The sequence below is a fragment of the Empidonax traillii genome, unplaced genomic scaffold (assembly GCF_003031625.1).
Source record: "Empidonax traillii isolate 1590-97213 ecotype Southwest subspecies unplaced genomic scaffold, ASM303162v1 scaffold444:size1099390, whole genome shotgun sequence".
In the NCBI taxonomy this organism is placed as follows: Eukaryota; Metazoa; Chordata; class Aves; order Passeriformes; family Tyrannidae; genus Empidonax; species Empidonax traillii.
This window is the reverse complement of record NW_020955637.1, coordinates 74,075-94,066: the sequence shown is the minus strand read 5'-3', so window position 1 is coordinate 94,066 and position 19,992 is coordinate 74,075. Positions and strand designations below refer to the sequence as shown.

At 44.1% G+C, this 19,992-nt stretch overlaps 1 protein-coding gene and 1 non-coding gene across 2 annotated transcripts; both read right to left on the bottom strand.

Annotated features, from left to right (window-relative positions):
• Positions 1-110: 110 nt before the first annotated feature.
• KPNA4 (karyopherin subunit alpha 4) lies at positions 111-19,568 on the bottom strand. Its single transcript, XM_027894832.1, has 17 exons — positions 19,421-19,568; positions 12,612-12,656; positions 11,761-11,850; positions 11,641-11,670; positions 11,501-11,553; positions 10,690-10,785; positions 10,506-10,591; positions 8,709-8,795; positions 8,349-8,518; positions 8,197-8,241; positions 7,162-7,293; positions 6,874-7,002; positions 5,471-5,575; positions 4,781-4,852; positions 3,986-4,148; positions 3,135-3,229; positions 111-2,139 (listed from the first exon to the last, which is right to left on the bottom strand). The coding sequence occupies exons 1-17, from the start codon at positions 19,487-19,489 to the stop codon at positions 2,041-2,043; spliced, it is 1,566 nt and encodes a 521-aa protein (XP_027750633.1). The 5' UTR covers positions 19,490-19,568; the 3' UTR covers positions 111-2,040.
• LOC114062935 lies at positions 6,270-6,574 on the bottom strand. The gene has a single exon (XR_003572473.1).
• Positions 19,569-19,992: the final 424 nt, after the last annotated feature.

The following is a 19,992-nucleotide window of genomic DNA, read 5'->3' as shown; positions in this document are numbered from 1 at the left end:
AAAAACAAACCTCCCCCCTGAGACTCAGGAAGCCCCTTTCTTCAAACCATCTCTGTACCTCTCAATGAAAAACAAATGTATTGCAGAAAGAAGCACCCAAAGCACCAGAATTGCAAGTTTTAATGTTTATTTTCCCCAAGACAGCCTAGCCTGCACTCTACTTGGATAAATTCACAAGCTAGTTTTCCGCTGCTTCTAGTTTTTAAACTTTTAACCATGTTTCTGATGACAAGGAATGCTGCAAAAATACTCTAGTCCAACAAAGAGTTATGATCACAAAATAATCTTTATCCATTCTACAGTGTTTCAGAATTACCAGTTGATTTTTTTTTTTTTTTTAAAACACAAGGTAGATATAGATGCTAATAATGGTGGCTAATCTGGTATGTTTTATTTATTATAGCAAACTGTTGTTCATGCAACACTTGTGCTCAAAGGGGAAGGCACAGCATTTCCTACAATGAGCCACCTTATAAAGAGTTCAGTTTGTACAAATTTGTAACCTGGCCTTGAATTTAGTGTGCAGGACCTCAAAACTGAGGCATTCCTCCAATTTTATAAAAACACTTGCACATCCTTTTTGTGCAAGTTTGAAAAATACAAAGTTTTTTTTTTTTTTCTTTCTCTCTAAAGTGGCTCAAAATAGATTGTTCATGGCTGCCTACATCTAAGATAAAAAGAGTCTAAAACAATCGGATTAGGCATATTAAAGGTGTTCAAACCATGACTTGATTTGTACATCTATTCACACCTCTTTTCTCGGTCTTTATTCGGCAGTACATATGCACCAAATTTCAATTTTTAGACGTTTCCATATCATTTTCATAGAAAACAAAGTTTGAAAACAAGTAACATTGAAACACAGCACGGTATCCTACCACAACAGAAACATTTTGGTTACAGGACTCAACAAAATCTAAAAATGAGCTATGCTGTAGATTACCACATGCAAAGGTCTTCATGTTATCTCTGAAAATGAAAAGGATGAGATTTTTTTTTTTTATTACCACATTTTTACTGCTTTCTACTATTATGGCAACTTGTGTACTGCAACACAGTCTAGTTTGAAGGGAAAAATGAATGATTTTTTTTTCTTTTTTTTTTTTCCATGCAAAAAATCTACAAATTAGTTTTGATGATATGGAAAAGCTTTTCATAACATCAAACATTCATCTGGTGCAAATGCACAGGGAAGCCTTCCTGAAATTCTGACTTTACGAACAACTAAAGAAGCCGCACAGGAAAAGAAATTAAAAATAACTCCAAAAGAAAAAATAAAAGAGAGGGAAAAAAAAAAAAAGAAATAAAAACAAAACAAGAGAAACACAGGCTGCAGGAGTAAACCAGAGTCTGCTGCTAAACCGGTCTGGTGTCCAGTGTAAGGTGACACTCCAAGTCGGATGGTTTAGGTTGTTCCAGCCCCCTGAAGGCGACTCAAGCTCCATGCGCTCACAGACAGCATCACACCCACTCTCTCATCACACGGCAGGCCCGGAGCTGGCCCGGAACCCCCGCTGGGATCCAGCCCGGAGCCCCCGCTGGGATCCAGCCCGGAGCCCCCGCTGGGATCCAGCCTGGCAGCGAGTCCAGACATTCACTCAACGGTGTCCATTCACACGGTGCTTCATAGCAAGGCCTGGGCTCATTCTCTTGGACTTATGTGGGCATCCTATTCTCTTATGCTTACGAGGCTTGATGATGATATACTGCATTTCCCCCAATTGCTCTAGGAAGTCGGTGTTCTTTCTCAGGCACTGAAGATCTGTGACCTGTAGCCCTTTTTTTTTTTTTTACTTTGAACAATCTAAATAAGCATTCAGTGTGAAGTTTTTCGTTACATTTTGCCACTCATTCTCACTCGCACCCACTCGCCATCTTGACTTCATTTGGGCTTTTTCTGTGATTCCAAATGAAATCTTCACATTTGCTTTCCCGATTTAATGCAGCAGCGGATCCCATGAGCCAAGATTGATGGATCAAACCTTTTTTTTGTTTTGTTTTATTCAGTGCTGCATTGTACCTAACTTCCAAAATACCACTCTAAAACTGGAACCCTTCTGCTGGTACATTGGCAGATGAATTGAAACCAAATGTTCCGCCTTGTATCGCTTCTGGAACAAGGCTTGGATCTTCATCAATCTGGAACGGAATGGGAACACTGTGAGTGGGGACAGGGACACAAAACCTCACTAAAAGGCAGCTGCACAATCCAAGCATCATCTCCCTCTCCACCTAATGAACTTCCTTGCATTGAGTCTTCCCCCTCCCCTGTTTAGCAGAGCACTAAAATGAAGTAATCTAAGCTGAAATGTTTTAGCTTTTATTTAGCAGGAAAGGCACCCCATAATATCCTGGAAAAGTATTCTGTCAGTCACCTAAACAGCCACAGTTCTTAAGAGATGACCAATACCATTAAGTCAAGCAAGGATTAAAGCCAGACTGCAGTTTCTCTTTAAACTGGGTAGCACATATTTGCTAACACAGGTTACCACACTGCATTCAGTCCCAAGTCCTGCTGTTTATGCAAAATTTCAGTTGCTAAACAAGACTTGGACGTTATTGCTCACATAAAAAGTGAAACTCTGGCACAAAACCATCTTCAAGGTGAAAACAGGGCAGGACTGCAGCTGAGCTCTGCCATTTCTGCAGCTCTCCAGCCGAGCAGAAACCCCTCTCCCCTCACGGCACACACTGCCATGATTGCACTTCCTTTCTCTGCAATCACGATTTCAAGCGCACACAAATCAAGGCTCCCTTTGATTTGTGTTGCATGGTTGAACTGAAAACAACATTCCCCATCAGCACATCCCACCCTTGACATTTATCCCAGCATTCCAGGCCGGGAGCAGCAGGAGCTCCCTCTCGGCACTCCAGGCAGCAGGGAGCTTATCAGAGGGGAAGTCTCAAGCTCAGGCAGGAGCTCAGAGCCAAGGGAACTATTCAAAGCCTGGGATTTTAATCCCTGCAGATGAGGCTTAAATTAGGCATCAGATCTTCTTTAGATGCTCCGTGGGGAGGGACGGGGAGAGATGCGGGCGGTTCAAACCAGGGCTCTCTGCGCTGAACCCAACGAGCCCCACAGAGCCAGCTTCACCCTGAGCCATCCTGATCAACCACCCCAAAAGGGCACTCACATCATCTGAAGAGAAGAACTGATCAATGATCTCATAAGCCAGTTTGTAGATGTCTTCATTTTCATGGTTTTGTAGCTGTTCGATTTTCTCCAGCCCTGCGACAAACGCACAAGGAATCTCAGGACACCAAGCTCAGGCAAAACAATTTCCCAAGAAATGAAAAACTACTCTGGGAGCAGAGTGACTACGATTAATAGACTCCTATTTGACATTTTTACATACAGGTAAATAAATGTACAGTACACACACATGTATTTTTGGAGCTCTGACAATCAGAGTTTGGGCTCAAGAACCTCTTTTCTCCTCCCAGCCGTCACCAATCGCTTGATTTTTCTGCCCTCCCTCAAGATTTGGTATTTTAAAACTATTCTACTCCATGTTAACAAATCCCACCCACCCAGTTTTTCTACCTGTGCCCAAATTTAATATCACTGGTTTTCATCCCCGAAAAGTTTCAGTCAACTTAGATAACAACCAATACAGAGGAAGTCTCAGAACCACCAGGAAACTAAAAGTTCTTATATTTCTAGAATGATTTAATGTGGAATTATTTTTTCCAAGTCCACCTGGACATGACTTGTGCATGACTAAGGTTAAGCACATCATCCCTGCATTAACAGAAACTGTCAATAAGAATAATTTGTCTAATAAATGTTACAGAATTAGCATCTAATAAGTTTTATTGCCATTATCCAGCTCCTCCACATTTTAACTTAGGAAAAGCTGGGTATTTTCACCTGATAGGCATGAAAAGGTCACTTTATAAAAGGTTTTAACCAACACACAGCAGGAAGCCCAAGCATCAATTTCTGCAAAAAACCTCTCAAAATTCAAAATATTGACCCTCCTACCTCCACACTCTTCTATAAGGTTGGCTATGGTTTCTGCTTCATCTTCAGCCATTTTTAATATATTACTTAGTCCATCCAGAACCACTTGCACAACTTGTGCATCTTTTACTGTCAGCAAATTGCAAAAGGGAGGGATTACATTTTGCTGGATTAAGTAAGCCACCTGAGGGGGGAAAGGCAGGAGTTACATCAGGAATGTGGCAGGCAAACAGTGCAGCACAAACACCCATGCAAACAAACTCCGTGGAGTCCCAGGACTCAAAGTTACCCACCCAGGTGGGTGGGATTCAAAAATCCCTTTGTAACATTTATGTTAATTATTATTATGAAATTATTATTATTAAAGTGTAACATTTATAGATCAAGTTATAAATATATTTAAGTGCTACAACACACAAGTAGTAGACACTGTGAATTTTTCAGTATCAGATGAGGAGCTTTGACCTCATCTTTGAAAAGCAACAGCACCACTCCAACCCTGCCACTAATCTGGTTTTACAGTGAACTGGTCTAATTCTACCCTTGGAATCACCACATTGATGGTTGGGGAGCAAAAGTAAAGGAGATGTGGAATGGCCAGGAATCCCAGCAGAGCCTGAGGGGAGTCACTCCCAGCTCCCAGGCCACCCTGAGATGTCATTCCAGCAATCAATGAGCTTCCAACTGGAGCTCACCCTCAAATCCCCTGTGGAACAGGGAAGAGTTCCTGCACAGTGGAGGAACAGACACCTCCAGAATCCTGGCACTCCCTCAAATGCACCCAGGGCAGGGAATGGACCTTAAAGTTTGACTCACTTGGTCTTTTCTTCCGCTGATCGTTAAGTTGCTTATTGCCCAAGCAGCTTCTTTCTGAGTACCAAAGTCACCCTAAAAACACAACCACAGACAGAAACGATCATTCCAGGTTTCGTGGCATGCAGCATTCCCAGAAAAGCTTGAACTTGTTGCAGTGCACCCTGCACTGTATCCCTGTAGCAGCTGCCTGTGAGCAGGGAGATAACTCCTCAATCCTGTTCTGCTCATCCCTCCCCTGCAGCCACCTCTTCCAATCGATCTTCCCAGGGGAAGGGAAATTTGTTTACATCAAAGCACATGAAACTGCAGCACTCACTCCACTCTCTCCCACTCCTTATCAACAGCTGTCATGTCCTACAGGCAGAGATAAGCACTAAGTGTCAGCTGTGATAAAGCCCTGCACACACTGCAACGGTGGCTGTTCCTCAGCTCAGGGCTGTTTATTCAGTTTAAAAGGTCTCCAATTCTTTTCTCAGGGATCAATAAATTGGCAGTTAACAGAACTATTTCTGAACAGTCTTTTCCCCCTAAATACTTCCTGCATCCTTTTAGCCACTCCCTTTGTTTCTGACAAGGCAGATCCTCGGGTGCACAAAGTGATCTGGAAACACAAAGAACCCCAAAACTGAAAACAAACACAGGTATTTGAAGTCCCACGTGGGCATTCAACACCAATCCTCGCGGTCTAACCTTATCTAGAAGATGAATTATCATTGGAACAAGGTTTGCATCTATTACTGCCTGAACTTGCTGCTGGTTTCCTGCAGTGATGTTAGAGAGGAACCACACGGCTTCCTGCAAGACAAAGGGTGGCAGGAATTAGTTCAGTCAGTCATCTGGAGCATCCACTCCCACTCCAGCGAGATCCTGCATCATGCACATTTTTCCAACACCACCAGACTCCCCAATCCCACAAGAGTGACAGGAGATGTTCTTTACCTCCCTCATAATGTCTCTCTCCTTGGCTTCAATCAGCAGGAAAACACAACACCTATTACTTAAACGCTTCATTTTCAAGAGTTACAGGACCCCTGATGCTCATTCTGTCCACAAGCCCCGGACTCTCCTTCCAGCAACACCCAAAAGCAGGTGCCTGGCACACTGTACAAAAACACATCTTTTCCCCAGGAGTCCCTCCCACTCATGAATTAAATGAAACATTCAATTAAAAATTAAATTGAAAATTAGATTTTGGACTAAGCCAAAGACTGTGCCTGGATTCTTACGTTAAGCAAAAACCAAGAGTCCTCACCCACCTTTTCAAGTGGGAATCGATTCTTTAGTCAAGAAATAACAGTTGCACATTAAATTTTCAGTATGTTCAGAATTTCAGCCTCTAATCTTACAGTTGAAAGATTTCTGCTTTCCTAAAAACCCTCCATCACTCCCCAGTTCCCTTCCCAACCTCTCTGGAACAACAACTGTTTTAGCTGAACGTTTCTCTCCACACGAGAGTCCGGAATTTTCACATGTCATTCAACTGAGTCTCTGAGATCAGATCACAGGAGCACTTCCATCAGTGACCCTGTTAGAGATTTAGGATGCCTGGGCTTCTCCTGGTGGGCTTGTTTTGGGCTTTAATCATCGGCAGTGTGGCAGAGTGGCCCCAGAAGTGCCCAACACGCCTCAGATGCACTCCGGAATCAGCACCCGAATCAGCGCCCCCATTTAAAGCCTTTTCCATCCATCCACACACACATCCCCCTCCCCACCCCCAGCTGGCTTGGTTTAAATTCCATTTCTCACACACACTCCATTCAAAGACATCCAATTATCTCTATTTCATCACTTCCAAGAGAGTCAGTTTAATTAAAGTGACATTTCACGTATCGAGAACTCCCAACTTTTAAGTCAACAGCCAGATTTAGAAGATAAAGCTTTGATTTCATAAAAATTCAATTACAAGAAAATCAGGAAACAACATCCCTGTCAAGCACAACTCTGCAGCTCCTCAGAGATTTTCCCTGTGGATGTTCATCTCCTGAAAAACCTCAGCACTTGCTGCAGGGTGTGAGGAGCCAGTAACTCAAACCATCGTGTGGAACCCAAGCTCAGCCAAACAGCGAAGTTCTCAACCAGGTGCAGTCACTTGCCTTATTAATTTTTTCTTTGGGATGTGTCAGAAGGGCTGGGAAGTGGGAGAGAGCCTCGCAGTTCAGCACCACCTGTGTCTGCTCGTCGGTGCCGGTGACGATGTTCCCCACGGCTCTCAGCGCCGCCGTCTGCACGTGAACACACACAAAAACACCTCTGAAATGCAGCTTTTCCCACCAAAATATTGTTATGGCAGAGCAGAAACAGCTCAGAGAGAAAAAGGAAACCAGCTGCTTTCTCTAGTGGCACGTTCTGAGCAGCGCTTCCTGCAAGGGATCCAAACTTACTTGCACTTTAACTTCTTGATGGCTGAGAAGAGGAACCAAATGAGGGACTATTCCGGAGTCTATGACCATCTGGATCTGCTCATTGCCAGCATCCGTTAGATATGAGAGTGCCCAGACTGTATCTACCAATATCTGACAGGAAACAGCACAGGAATAGCACAAGTGTCACCAAAATAATTAAAACGGCACCATTTAGAAATAAATGAAAGATTCGTTTCAATTAGCGCTGTGCGTTCACACACAGAAAATCTGATTTAAACAGCTGTAAAAATCTGAACATTTTCAACTGACAGCTTACAGAAACTGAGTGTTGTTTTAGCTGACAACTCCTGACTGATTGAAATGCAGCCGCTTCCAAAATTCAAATAAGCTTAATTTCACCTACTTACAGACAAGACATTAAATAGCATAATTGCTATATGAACATTAGTTAATAGATTTAGACATATTTTGGCAAAGCACTGTTGCCATCAACTCAGACAACTGAGCAACAACTTCACTAGGAAGCAAAGAATCTTCAATTCTCATTTATGTTTAGGCAAAAAGATGAGATATTTTGTCATTTCAGTAAAGTCCTGCTCATTTAATTCACTATTAAATAACAATGTTCATATTTGGCGCCTCAGAAGTTGCATCTAAACCTGATATTTGACGTTGTGTAGCAGACACTGCTTTTTCTTTCATTTACAATGACTTTCACTACAGATTTAAGTACTAGGCACAAAAATTCCTGTACTTATCTGTCAATGAATGCTCACAGAAATACAACTGAAACTGCATTTTATTTTTAAGTGTGCAGGGAAAGTACATGCAAATAAACACTTGCACAGACACAGAAATATCAGGGGGGAAAAAAACCCCAAACTGATACTTGAAAATAAGCAGTTAAAAGATACCAAAATAAGTTTGCCCTAATGAAAGGGAACATCACAGCTTTTCTTTTTTATAGAGAGGTAATTATGACTAATCTTTGCACTTCAGCTACAAAGAGAGCATAAAAGTGCATAAAAAGTGAGTCCAAGTTTGGTTCCTTACATTTACATCCGTGTGGTGAATTAAAACGCAGAGTGCTGGAAGGATCTGAGGAGGGAAAGGAACAGATATTTAATATTTTAAAAGTCATTTTTTTTTGAAGGCAGACAAAGGCCCAGCTGGGGTTGGGTCCCACTGAGCTGCAATTCCATCACCTCCTGAATGGTCTCCATGGGTGGAGGGGGGTCTTTGTGGCGGCACAGGTTGACCATGACCCAGGTGACGTTCCTTAGGAAGGTGATGGGGATGGATGGGCTGATGAAGGACAGCAGAGGCTTCACTACTCCAAGGCTAATAACATAATCTCGACACTGGGGTCCATCACCTGCTCGAGACAGCACAGAATTGGTGGGATTTCAACAGCAAAGTTCTGTAATTCACAGATTTATAAAAGTGTGGGTAGGGGAAAGGTGGGGGAGACAACAGCAAACCACCGACAGCAGTGAGCAGCCCAACACAGATTCCATCAAAAACTTCATCGACAACACTCAGAACTTGGAAGGAGTAACACCAACCTATGATATTTCCTAAAGCCCACACAGCTTGCTCACAAACGTTTTGATGAGGTGAATGCAGCAGCCTCAGGAAAAGCGGCACAGCATCTGAAAGGCACAAAAAAAAAAAAAAAAACACGGGATGGTCAAGAAACGTTTCTCAAAACAACAAATATTTACATCCTGAACCTGTACACAGGAAATTTTTTCTCCTGGTAAAGAGCTGATCAAAAGTTCAGTCATTTCCCAGGTGATACTGAAAAAAACCACTGCAATAATTCTTCCTTTGCTGAGTATTCTGCCCTTCAGAATATTATTAAAAAAAAAAAAAACAAAAACCTGACACTGAATTTGTTTGCAAGTCTCACAAGTTTCCTGCAGCTTGTCAGGGCTCCAGATTTAGCACAGGATTTCTGAATTCAATAAATGCCACTAAGTCATGCACCAAGAATCAACTGCAAAGCAGGGACTTTAAGCCCAACCTCACCCACTCCGATGAACCAGCTGCAGAGTTCAGTAGGTGCACGCTCTGCTATGGATTGGGAATGTAGGAAGAGGGCAGGAAAGGCTTCCACATTTAGATAATTGATCCTGGTTTATTTTTCTCCCCTCCCAGCACTAAGGTGCTTGCTTACATAATAGCTGAGTCTATAAAAAACCCATTTACTTTAGATCACAGATTTCGAGAGAAACTTGGTATTTTTAGGTGCTCTCTCAACGTAAACCATGTTTTACTAGAGAGACATAAATCACTGCAGGAGTTTTATTTCCTGCTAAATAAGGGTATCTTATAATGCCTGCATATGCAAGGGGGAAAAAAAAAAACTCCCCAGCAAGCATATATTCCATATTTTTGGAAAGATTACAACAGACCAATGTTTAAATTGAAATAAATCAAATTTTTATGTGTCAGAGCAATTAAATGGACTAATCAGTGCATACACAGACCTAGAGAACACCACTGACAGAAGTGCTCAATTTGGGGATAAACCAGGTTTAAATACAGTGTTTTAGATCAGATTATCTATTAATTATATTAATTGTGGGACAGATTATCTGTTAATTACATTTCCAAAAGAAAATTTGGGATGCAACTGGGGAAGAAAGAGGATGGGAAAAAGGAAAGTTAAAAGTATTAAGATACACAGCAAAAGGGTCAAACCCAAACTAAACGAAGTCAACAGATATTTTAACATTGAGGTTGGGAAAGCAAAGGACAACTAATCTTGCAACCAATGTAAGTTGTGTGTATTTTTTTTGCTTAAATTTTAGGCAAAGAGCTCATTTCACACTATGTTTGACTATCCCATGCTATTCCTTCAACCTGATTTTGGAAGAGTTTGATGTCAAGCACCCTCTGGACATGAAATCCCTCCCGTTTTTGTGGTTTTTTTGTTTGGTTGGTCTGGTTTTTGGTGTTTGGTTCAAGGTTTTCGTTGGGTCTTGCTTTGTTTGGTTTGTTTTTTTTTTTTTTAAGTTTGGAAACTGGAAGCCAGCAGATCCCAACTCTGCTCCAATACTGGGAGTCTCCAGCAGATGTTACTCACCATTAGGAAACCCAACTGAATTTAAACCCTGAGAAAATAAAGACCAAAAGCAGCCTGTGATTCACCACTTGCCACAGGTAGAACACCCAGGCAGGTGTTCATGGGCAGATGTTTTGGTGATTGACAACCTGATTTCAGCCCAATCCAACAAGTGGATTTGCTTGAGAGGAACAGGGGTGGGTGTGGATGCTTTTCACAGGGTTATTTCAGATGTTGGTGCTGTTGTGGCAGCTCCAGAGTGTCACCCCTGAGCAAACCCAGCTGCACTTACTGGACTGAACCACGGCCTGTGTCTGCTCCGAGGTTCCCGAGGCGATGTTGGTCAGAGCCCACGCGGCCTCGAACTGTAAGGAAGGACTGCAAGGCAGGGGAAACACAACAATTATTGAGGCACGAGCTCTCAGATCAGGCTGCACATCAGCTGCGCACCAGCAGTGAGAGCAGGAGATACTCACTTGTCATCTCTTTCAAGACAGTGCACTAAAATAGGTAATATTCCTGATTTTATTAGATCGTCGATGGGTGGGTTGCGGTCGCTGGAGAGCAGCTTCCTGGGGGGGAAAGGGGAAATAAAACACATTTAGCAGATAAATCACAGTGAGGAATCCACAGCAGGGCAGTGATGGCTTCCTGCAGCTGAGTTTGGGAAACCTCCAAGCACAGAGTCCCCCCAGGCTCTCTGACAAACTGTTCCAGTGCCACACCACCTTCAGGGCTGGGAATTCTTTCCCCAGTGTGTCTCTGCTCCCAAAGGCCAAGGAAGGTTTGTTCTCTCCACTTCAAGTGAAAGTAACAGAGCCCCAAAATTAAAATTACTGAGCTGTTGGAAAAGCCAAAGGCATTACATCCAGTTCCAGTGCCATGTTTTCTCTGCCTTGGGCGTTTATCACCAGTCAGGAAAATAAAGCCCAGAGTTCTCCAGCTCCACCCTCCTCCACCAGCTCCTTCCTCCTCCACCCACCAGGGAGACACTCACACCTCCTGCATTTAAAGCTGAGCACTTTACAGTCCTCCTAATTACATATTTTATTCTATTTGTGAGATGCATCAAGCTTGCACCGAGATAAATCCATGTATTTAGCCATAATGACAATCCACACTACTTAAAAGTTGTCTTCTGTTTTTTGGTTTTTTTTTAAAGTTCTATACATCAAGTTTTCTTTTTAAAAAAGTCATTTAATTACATACTATTTCTAGTTAAGCCAGAACATATTTTCTGACAAAATAAGAATAAACCCAAGATATTTCAGAAAGCTGTGTTCTTACCTTGCTGCCTGCACAGCACTTAACTGTATACCCTGGTTGTCACTTGAAGCATTCTAAAATTAAAAAAAAAAATAAATTAGATTTTTCACACGTTTGTCACCATGACATGAGGAATATTTGAACAATCAAGTTGGTTTTACCTGTACTATTGCCTCCAAAGAAGTGTTTTGCTGGGAAGACAGAGACAAAACCAATTAGAAATTCAAAAACGTTTTTTTAAAGTCTGCAAAAAGAAGATTCGCTTGCGAGTTGATTCTTACCACTCTAAAGTCACCATCTATATCAGAATCTTCACAGATATCTTCATGGGGAACATTCCTTCTCTTTAGAAGATGCTCATCTCTTTTGTTCTGGAAGAGAAAAATGAGTGAACATCTCCAAAACTTTGCCTCAGGATGTGTGGGGGTGTCAAGGAAGGAAGAGAAGCTTCTGTTTCAAACAAGCCTCATAAACATTTTGTCACTGATGGTGTTAAAATTAACAAGAAGTTGGAATGGACAGCGCACAGAAGCACATCCTGGACACCACTGCTTCCCAAAAAATCCTGCATCCAACTCGATCTACCCGGCAACGACTCGGGCTGGAAGTTCACAACGCCATCAGCGCTGACATCACAACCCGTGCGTCATCGTTTACAACGGGACACAGCAATTCCCAGGGGCCAACTTTCTGTTCACCCACAAGGGAAGCAATTCCAGCTGGGATTCCTTTCCTCAGGAGCTAGTTTTCCAGCAATTCCAGGGTTACCTTCAGACTCCTCCACTCTGTTGGGTGCTGTAAGAAAGCAGCTTTCTGCCTACAGATCAGCAGGAACAGCTGATTTTTCAAAGGGAAAACCCAGCTTTTTCTGAGTGTTAAAAACCTGGCTGGGGGAGCAAGAATGATTTATTAAATTACAAATAAAACCCTGTTTTTCAGGGCAGAAATTACAGAACTCTCAGGTGTAAAAATTTCAGAATTTCCTTCTAAGCCAAAGTTTAGATTAGTAAAACAAAGAGATAATGGAACAATGTTCTGGGCAGATACAGAAAGAATAAAGTTTGAAACAGAAACTCTTACATTTTACTGAGTAAAAACCCCATTTAATAATAAAAATCCTGGGTCATCTCACCTTTCTCAATTCCACAACAACTTCATTTCTTTGTCTTCTCATAGTCTGCAAAGAATCAAGACCAAAATACATCATATTCTGAACTCAGACCAATTTTAAAAGTTCTTGTGAGACTATTTAGGTTGATGCAATTTAAATACTTGTACACAAAGGGTTTAATTTTCATTATAAAAGCAGAAATCCTACAGGAAATGGAAATAACTGTATTATTTGTGCCTTTTTTATTTCACAGTAAAACAGTCTCCTAGGTGTTCATGATGAGGAAAAAAAGGGTGTAAATAACCAGGAATAAACAGGTGTCCTTGAAAGGGAAAAGCTGAAAGAGTTGTGCCTAAAACAGCCCCAAAAAGCTTTATAAAGACCATAGCAAAGCACCAGTGAAGCAGCTTTATAAACAAACTCAAATTAAGGTATCTTGTAAGCAAAGCCAGGCTACGAAATTTGTTGTTTATAGATGGAAACTACATAAAACCCTCGGCACTTCAGGAGCAATTTTTTTGGGAGTTATTTTCTCTGCAGCTCCCCACTGACAGAATTGAGGAGCACAATCAATTGTAAATATACATAAATTGCTTTATTGCTGCTTTGTTACTGCAGTGAAAACAGGAGAATAAATCAGTCTGGATTGACTGCGTTCCACACTTTGAACTTTGCTGTTCTCACTCACTATAAAGTTCAAAACAATTCCACTTTTATTGTGACTTCACTTCCACCAGTCCCAGGGAAAGGCTGAAATCCTGGAAATAAAAGACAGGAGAGAAGGAAGCAGCTGATCTGAAGAGAAGGATTAAAAGTCTGACTTTCAGAAAATAATTATTTGGATCAAAAAAAAAAAAAAAAAAATGGGCATTTCTTTAGAATCAAATTTCAGCTCGGAGCAAGATCAAGCACCTGCTCAAAGGGAGGAGCTCCAAGAAAAAAGGACAGGAGCAATTCCCTGTGCTCCCAAAAGAGTTGATCCACTCCTGGATCCCATCCCACCACTGAGAGGCTTTGGGAAGAGGCTCCAAATTCCCAAGTGACCGATCTGCTCCAGGCTCTTGCTGTCAGCCTGTGCCACAGTGCTCAGGGCAGCCTCTCCAATAGGAAAATAATCTGGGAAAAACCTCTGATAATGAGATTGCAGAACTGCACCACACCCCTGATGAGCTCACAGGACCATCAACACCTCCCCAAAGCACCAGACAAAAGCAGCATTCCTATCACAAAGCTCCAGAGGGAGGGAGAGGGATGATCCTTCCCACACATTGCTGGGCACCAAGAGCAAGAACCCCATGGGCATTTTCGAGGAGTAAAAGGCTGAATTGCTGTAACAACGACTTAAAAGAGATGTTAAGCTGTAAAGGATATTAAAAGGAACTGCTACAATTAGCAGGGAGCCCAGAAGGAAAGGGGTTCCAGCTCAGGGGGTAACACAGCACCAGGACAAGCACACGTGACAGGGACAGGGCAGGGGTGAGTGGGACCTCAACCAGAACAAAGCCTCAGGTGTGCCATTTACAAGTTTCTTTATTTGAAAAGTCATATGTGCAGTTGATTAGACTTAAAAATCCTCTGCTGGAACAAGAGGAATGTCCTCCTGGACAGGTTCTTGGTTTCATTCCTGCCTGCTCTGCAGAGACCTGCACACCTCGGACTCACAAAAGCAAGACAAGCTACCAGTGAAGTCACTCTTGGGCACAATTTACCAAAATAGGGCTCTGCTAAAATAATCCTCTGTGTCAACAGTGGTCTGTTGACAAAATAGTTATTACTGTTCAACCTGTCACTGCTCTTCCCCCTGGGAAGAGGAAAAGCACAACAAAGGAGAACTGAGGTCAGCTCTGGCACCACCACCTGGGCCTGGGGATGGAATAGTTTGGAGAAACTAAACTGCCAGGCAGAGTCCAGATCAACTTGTGTTGTCTTTTGGAAAACAGTTCCAAGGGCAGACAGCGAGGCATCGGAAAGGGACGTTATTGCTTCTGTTCTGTGGGAGATGTCACCTGTCACACTTGTCTGAATCGGTTCCCAGCTTGCACTCACCCAACTGCGAGCAGCAAACCAGCCCCAACTTAAAAGTTTTGGAAGCAAGAGCTCAGGATGGCCCTGGGAAGAGCTCCAAGGGCAGAACAGGCATCACTTCAGCAGGAATTCACGGGGCTCTTTCAGTCACTGGATCCTGTTTGTCGTTTGCCACATCAAAAATCAAATGATCCCATCTATTTCTGTCAGCCTGGGATGGCCACCCCTCCATTCTCCTTTTTTTTTTCAATTATATTTAGCTTCAGATTTCTCATAAGGGCTATTTCTGACCATTAGTCATGACTGAGCCCTTCAGCTTATCATTCAAATCTCGTGGTGGTGTTTTGTTTTTTTTTATTTTTTTGCTGTTCTAAAACATTTCCCTCGAGCAGCTCCATTGATACACTTGCACCGGGAAGGGCTGACAGCACACAAATAAAAAAGGCAGAGCTTCACCTGTTCCTCTCCTTCCAGGGAATGGTTTCCAAAGGCACAGAGTTTCTGTTGGGGAACTGCAAAGGCAACAGTTGCTGCCCAGCAGAGCTGGCTGGGCCCTTGTTCCTCCCTGGGAAGTTGCTACCAAACAGAAAATAACCCCAACAAAAATACAGCCCGGGGGGGTGTGGGGGTGGAAACAGATTATTTATCCCCTAAATCTTTCGTGGGATGGACGGTATTTTTGAGGATTTTCTTACTGAAACACAGTACTCAGTCTGCAGACCGTGGATGGAGGGGATTCGTCTCCAGCCACAGCAATGATTGGGAAACTTTGTCCTGTCCTTCCCAGGTCTAAGAGGTACCAAACCATAAAACAAGGGAAGAGCCCTCCACGTACATCCAACTTCATATTTAGGTTTGATAAAACCCCCACTCTTCACATGCAGTGATCCCCCCTATTCCAATCCTAGGTTAGTATATATACATATATATATTATTTATTTCTCTCCTAGACTGATCCATTACAAACTGGAACAATTAAGTGTTCTCCCAAGATCACTGATACAAATCCTCTGGAGTTTTAAAGCCAACACAGCCTCTACAAGATGCTCCCCAAAAAACCCCATCTCAGCAACTGTTCCCCCTTTCAGAATCTCAGTTCTGGATAAATAAACAGAAATCAAAAGGATTTGTGCTGTCAGCTCAGTTTTCCCTGCAAAAGTTGTGCCTGGCAAATCAAACGCCTCATCCAAGTATCTCAGGATCATTTTTTGAAGTGACAAGATGGATGAGCTTCACCACAGAACTCCAAGTCAGCTTAAAAGGAACCTATTTTTAACTCGGTGAGTGAAATTCCTGCTCTCCTTCAGTTCTCCCATATTTAATCCCAAGGATTTGTGTGGGATACAGAAGAGGTTGAAATGTCCAAGATATCCCCTAAAACCACCTTTCTCCTGGAACTCCCCTGGAGCTTCCTTGGTGTTCTCAAACACGTCATTAAAGTCCAGTGAATGTTCCTGGTAACTCTTCAAATCCTGACACTGCTGATCTCAAACCATCTCCATTCAATGGCTGCTCCAAAATTAGTTCTGGAGTGCTCTGCATCACAATATTATCATCATTTCACATCATGCATCTCTCAATTACAGAGCAGAAATATCTATTTACCACTATTAAAGCAATTCTTAAGAGTCAGGGAGGGAAAAGCCAGCAGGAACTCAGCAGATTCTTCCAGTGTTCCCAGAGAAAGGATAGGCAGGAAATATTTTTTTATTTCATCTCCAAAACACCCCCCCCCCCCAAATGTCAGTGAGATCTGAATGCTGCAGCAGGCAAGAGTCACCACCAGAAAATGAGATGCTGGATCACCTGGTGAAACAAAACCCAGAAAAAATAAACCACCCCAAATCTCCTCAAACCTTCCCAAAACAAGGCTGTACTCCAGGCCCCTAAATGCAGCATTTCAACAGATATTATTTAAATAAACTGTCCACAAAAGCATCACAGACACAATGAATTTGCACTTATCTGGCCTGTTCACTGTAAAGATCTGGGGGACTACAATAAAAAATTAACTGGAAAGAAGATTTGGTGGCAGCACAGCCAGACTCACAATAAACAGAAAAAAACAAAACAAAAACCAGCTCATCCTTTCTTATTCAAGGGAAAAAAAAAAAAAAAGCCTAAGTAAAACCTGTTCCTCCTTGAAGACAACAGATGAAAAAAGTCACCTTAAGCAGCTCCATAATGGATCAGCATTTACATAATTTAATATTAGAGTCCAGATAAAGCCCTTGTTCAAGGAAGATTTGGGGGCTGGATGTTATAAAAAATAAAAAAGTGGTCACTTCTGCAGTTTTTAAGGCTCCTCTTTCTGCTACAACAACACTATTTTTTTTTCCCCACAGCTCTAACAAACTCCTAAACCTTGAAGGCCTTACCTAGACCTGACTAGAAATCCTAAAAAAATCCAGATACTGCCTCAAACGACTGCTCTCACAGCACAACCTCTCCCGGTGTTAAAAAGTTTATTGTCCTGTGTATTCCTTGGAGCAGGGACCATAAATAAGGAGAAAAGACAAGGAGATATTTTATATTTGTGGCCTCAGCTCCCACTTTATTCCCAGTGCCATCACCAATCTGTCATCTCCAAGCACATGGCACAATTGTTTACAACGTGCCCCTGCCACCAGGGTTTACCCAAAAAGCTCCAGAATGGGAAGGAATTTTGAGGAATTTCTCATGCAAAACAGGTGTGTGTGCTTCGGGTTTTCTGTCTTTTTTGGGTTTTTTACCCCTTTTCTCAAGGGCAGAATTTGGTATTTTTAGGAAAAAAAAATCAAAGTTCAACTTTGAGTCGTTAAAGTATCTAAAAAGGTAAATATATGCTGAGTAGTTTAAGAGATAAAACACAGGGAATTCCAGGGGTTTTTGTAAGGAATACCAAAATCTTCTGTGAATATTTAAGTGCTGGAAAGTGAGGACAACCTGACAGGAACTGCTGGCAATGGACTGACCTGAGCAATGTGGATTTACAGACAGAACGTTTTTGGGTTTGTATTTTACATCAGTGTCTAGAAAGATTTATTAACTCGGGAGTCATCAAAATTAGAGGGATTTATGATTTGCCTGCAAACTGTGAGGGATAAGAAAAATAAGACTCCTTGGAAAAGCAGCACATGGTGAGGGCAGAAATACAGTGGCGATAAGAAGGGGAGGAGTGAAGGAGAGGGAGGAGGGAAGGAGAGATAAAGATCAAGGGTTGGCTTCCTCTGCAAGTAACTCGACAATTTTATGCCTAAAGCAGCGGGAATTGGGGGGTTTTGGGTTATCCCACCCGGCCAGGGCCAATTCCCTCTCACTGATGACCACTGCCATGTGGGAGTGGTTAATTAGCAGCGAGGACAGCCAGGAGCCCGAGCTATTGTACGAGGAACAGCCCCGCACGGGGGTTATTTTGGGTACCAGGCATATGCTCCAGGATTTTGCTGGATAAATGTCAATCCCTAAAATTTCACACGGCCCCGCTGGTGGGTTTTCACTGGGTAAAAGGCCACTCAAAGTGCACAAGCAAATAAAGAACCCCACTGAGGAGATCCCCTGCTTCCTGACACACACACACACGTGGTTTCCCTGCTTGTGTCCCTCTTGCACCTTCCCCACCCCAGCCCATTTACCCGAAAACTTCGTGCACAGGCAACCACAGCAGCTGAATTCCAACCCGGATCTTCCCATTCATCTCATTTTTCACTATATTATCATTTCTACGTGCTTTCCTGCAGTTGTGTATTGATTGATAACAGAATTTATTTAAAAACAAATACACATCCGAGGGCAAGTGGTTACTAACCAACCTCACAACAGAGCAAATTAATTATTCCCACTCCCAGTATTTTTGGCACCTCCAAACTTTGTATATAACTAAATAACAAACTGTTTTATCAATCCACTCGGAAACTGAGGTGTTACTGACTTCTGAGTAGCCCAGATGGGAAACTCGGCTGATGCTTTAATTAACGCCAGCAACATAAATGAACCTTTCATTTTGAAACAGAAACGCTGTGCTGTCTTCATGTGAAACACTGGAATATTATGGAAAACGCTGGGATACCTGGAGTGAAAACCAGCCAAAATTCTCATCCAGAGCCCTGCACTGACAATCTGAAGCTCCAACCAGCACTGCTGGGTGAGCGCTTGAGGGAGAGGGGCTGACACCTGATTTTAAAATTTTACTATTTACCGAGGAAACCCCGAGTTAATTATATATTATATATATAAATATATATTCTGCCGCGTTTAGGAAGCACCTTCTCAGCTCAGACAACGGATGTGGCAATGCGGCCACCCAAAAAAAAGTTTCGAGGCCCCGTGCTACGAAGTCAGAACCGCTTCTCTAAAGTAAGGGGAGGGGGGAAAGGGAAAAAGCAGGGAAAGAGCAACATTAAAAATAAATAAATAAAAAAAGAGAGAGAGAAAAGTGGTTGGGGGGGGTTAAAATAATATTTCTTCTAAAAGGCAGGCAGCTGTTTATTTATTTATTTATTTATTTAGAGGCACGCAGCACAACACCCAGCTGGGGCCTAATTCCTGACTCAGGGTTTTAGGGGCTGCTCGGAGCGACTGTTCATGGGGAAATTAAGGCCGGGCCGCCCGGTCCCGGGGGCGGAGCGGGCGGCGGCGGCGGCAGTGCCCGGCCCGGGGGTGGTTGTGCCGGGGGTGGCCGTGCCGGGGCCCGCGGAGCCGCCGCGGGGCGGGCGGGGCGGGCGCTGCCCCTCGCCGGGCTCCGCCGGGCCGGGCCGGGCCGTGCCGGGCCCCACGGCGCGGCCTGCGCCGCTCCCTCCTCCCCGCGCCGTCCCCTCCCCGCTCACCTCCAGGTCGCGGCCTTTGTTCTTGAAGTTCTTGAGGCGCTGGTTGTCCAGCTTCTCGCTGTCGGCCATGGCGGGGCCGGCGCGGGGGGGGGGGGGCCCTCCGCCTCCTCCTCTTGCTCCTGCTGTTCCTCCGGCCGGGGCCCGAGCGCGCCGGGGGGGGGGGGGGGGGGGGAAGCCCCCGCCGGGCCCGCGGCGCGGCGGGCGGGCCGGGGCTGTGGGCGGCGGTGCGGGCGCTGCGGGGCTGGGTGTGCGCGGCCGGGATGGGGAGCCGGGATGGGGAGCGGGGCTCGGGCCGGTCCCGCGGCCCGAACGCGCCGGAGCCGCCGCGCGGGGGAGGGGAGGGACGGGAAGGGACGGCGCGAGCGGGCGGGGGGGAGCGGGGCCAGCCTCGCTCTGGGCCGAGGCCGCCCATTGGCTGCGCCGCGCGCGCCCCGCGGCCAATGGCGCGCGGCGGCGAGAGGGAGGGAGCGGGGCGCGCGCTGACGCCGAGGAGGGCGTTCGCCTCAGCGCCGCCGCCATCTTGGGCGGTGCGGGCAGGGAGGGGCGGCGGGAGCGGACACGGGCGTTCCCCG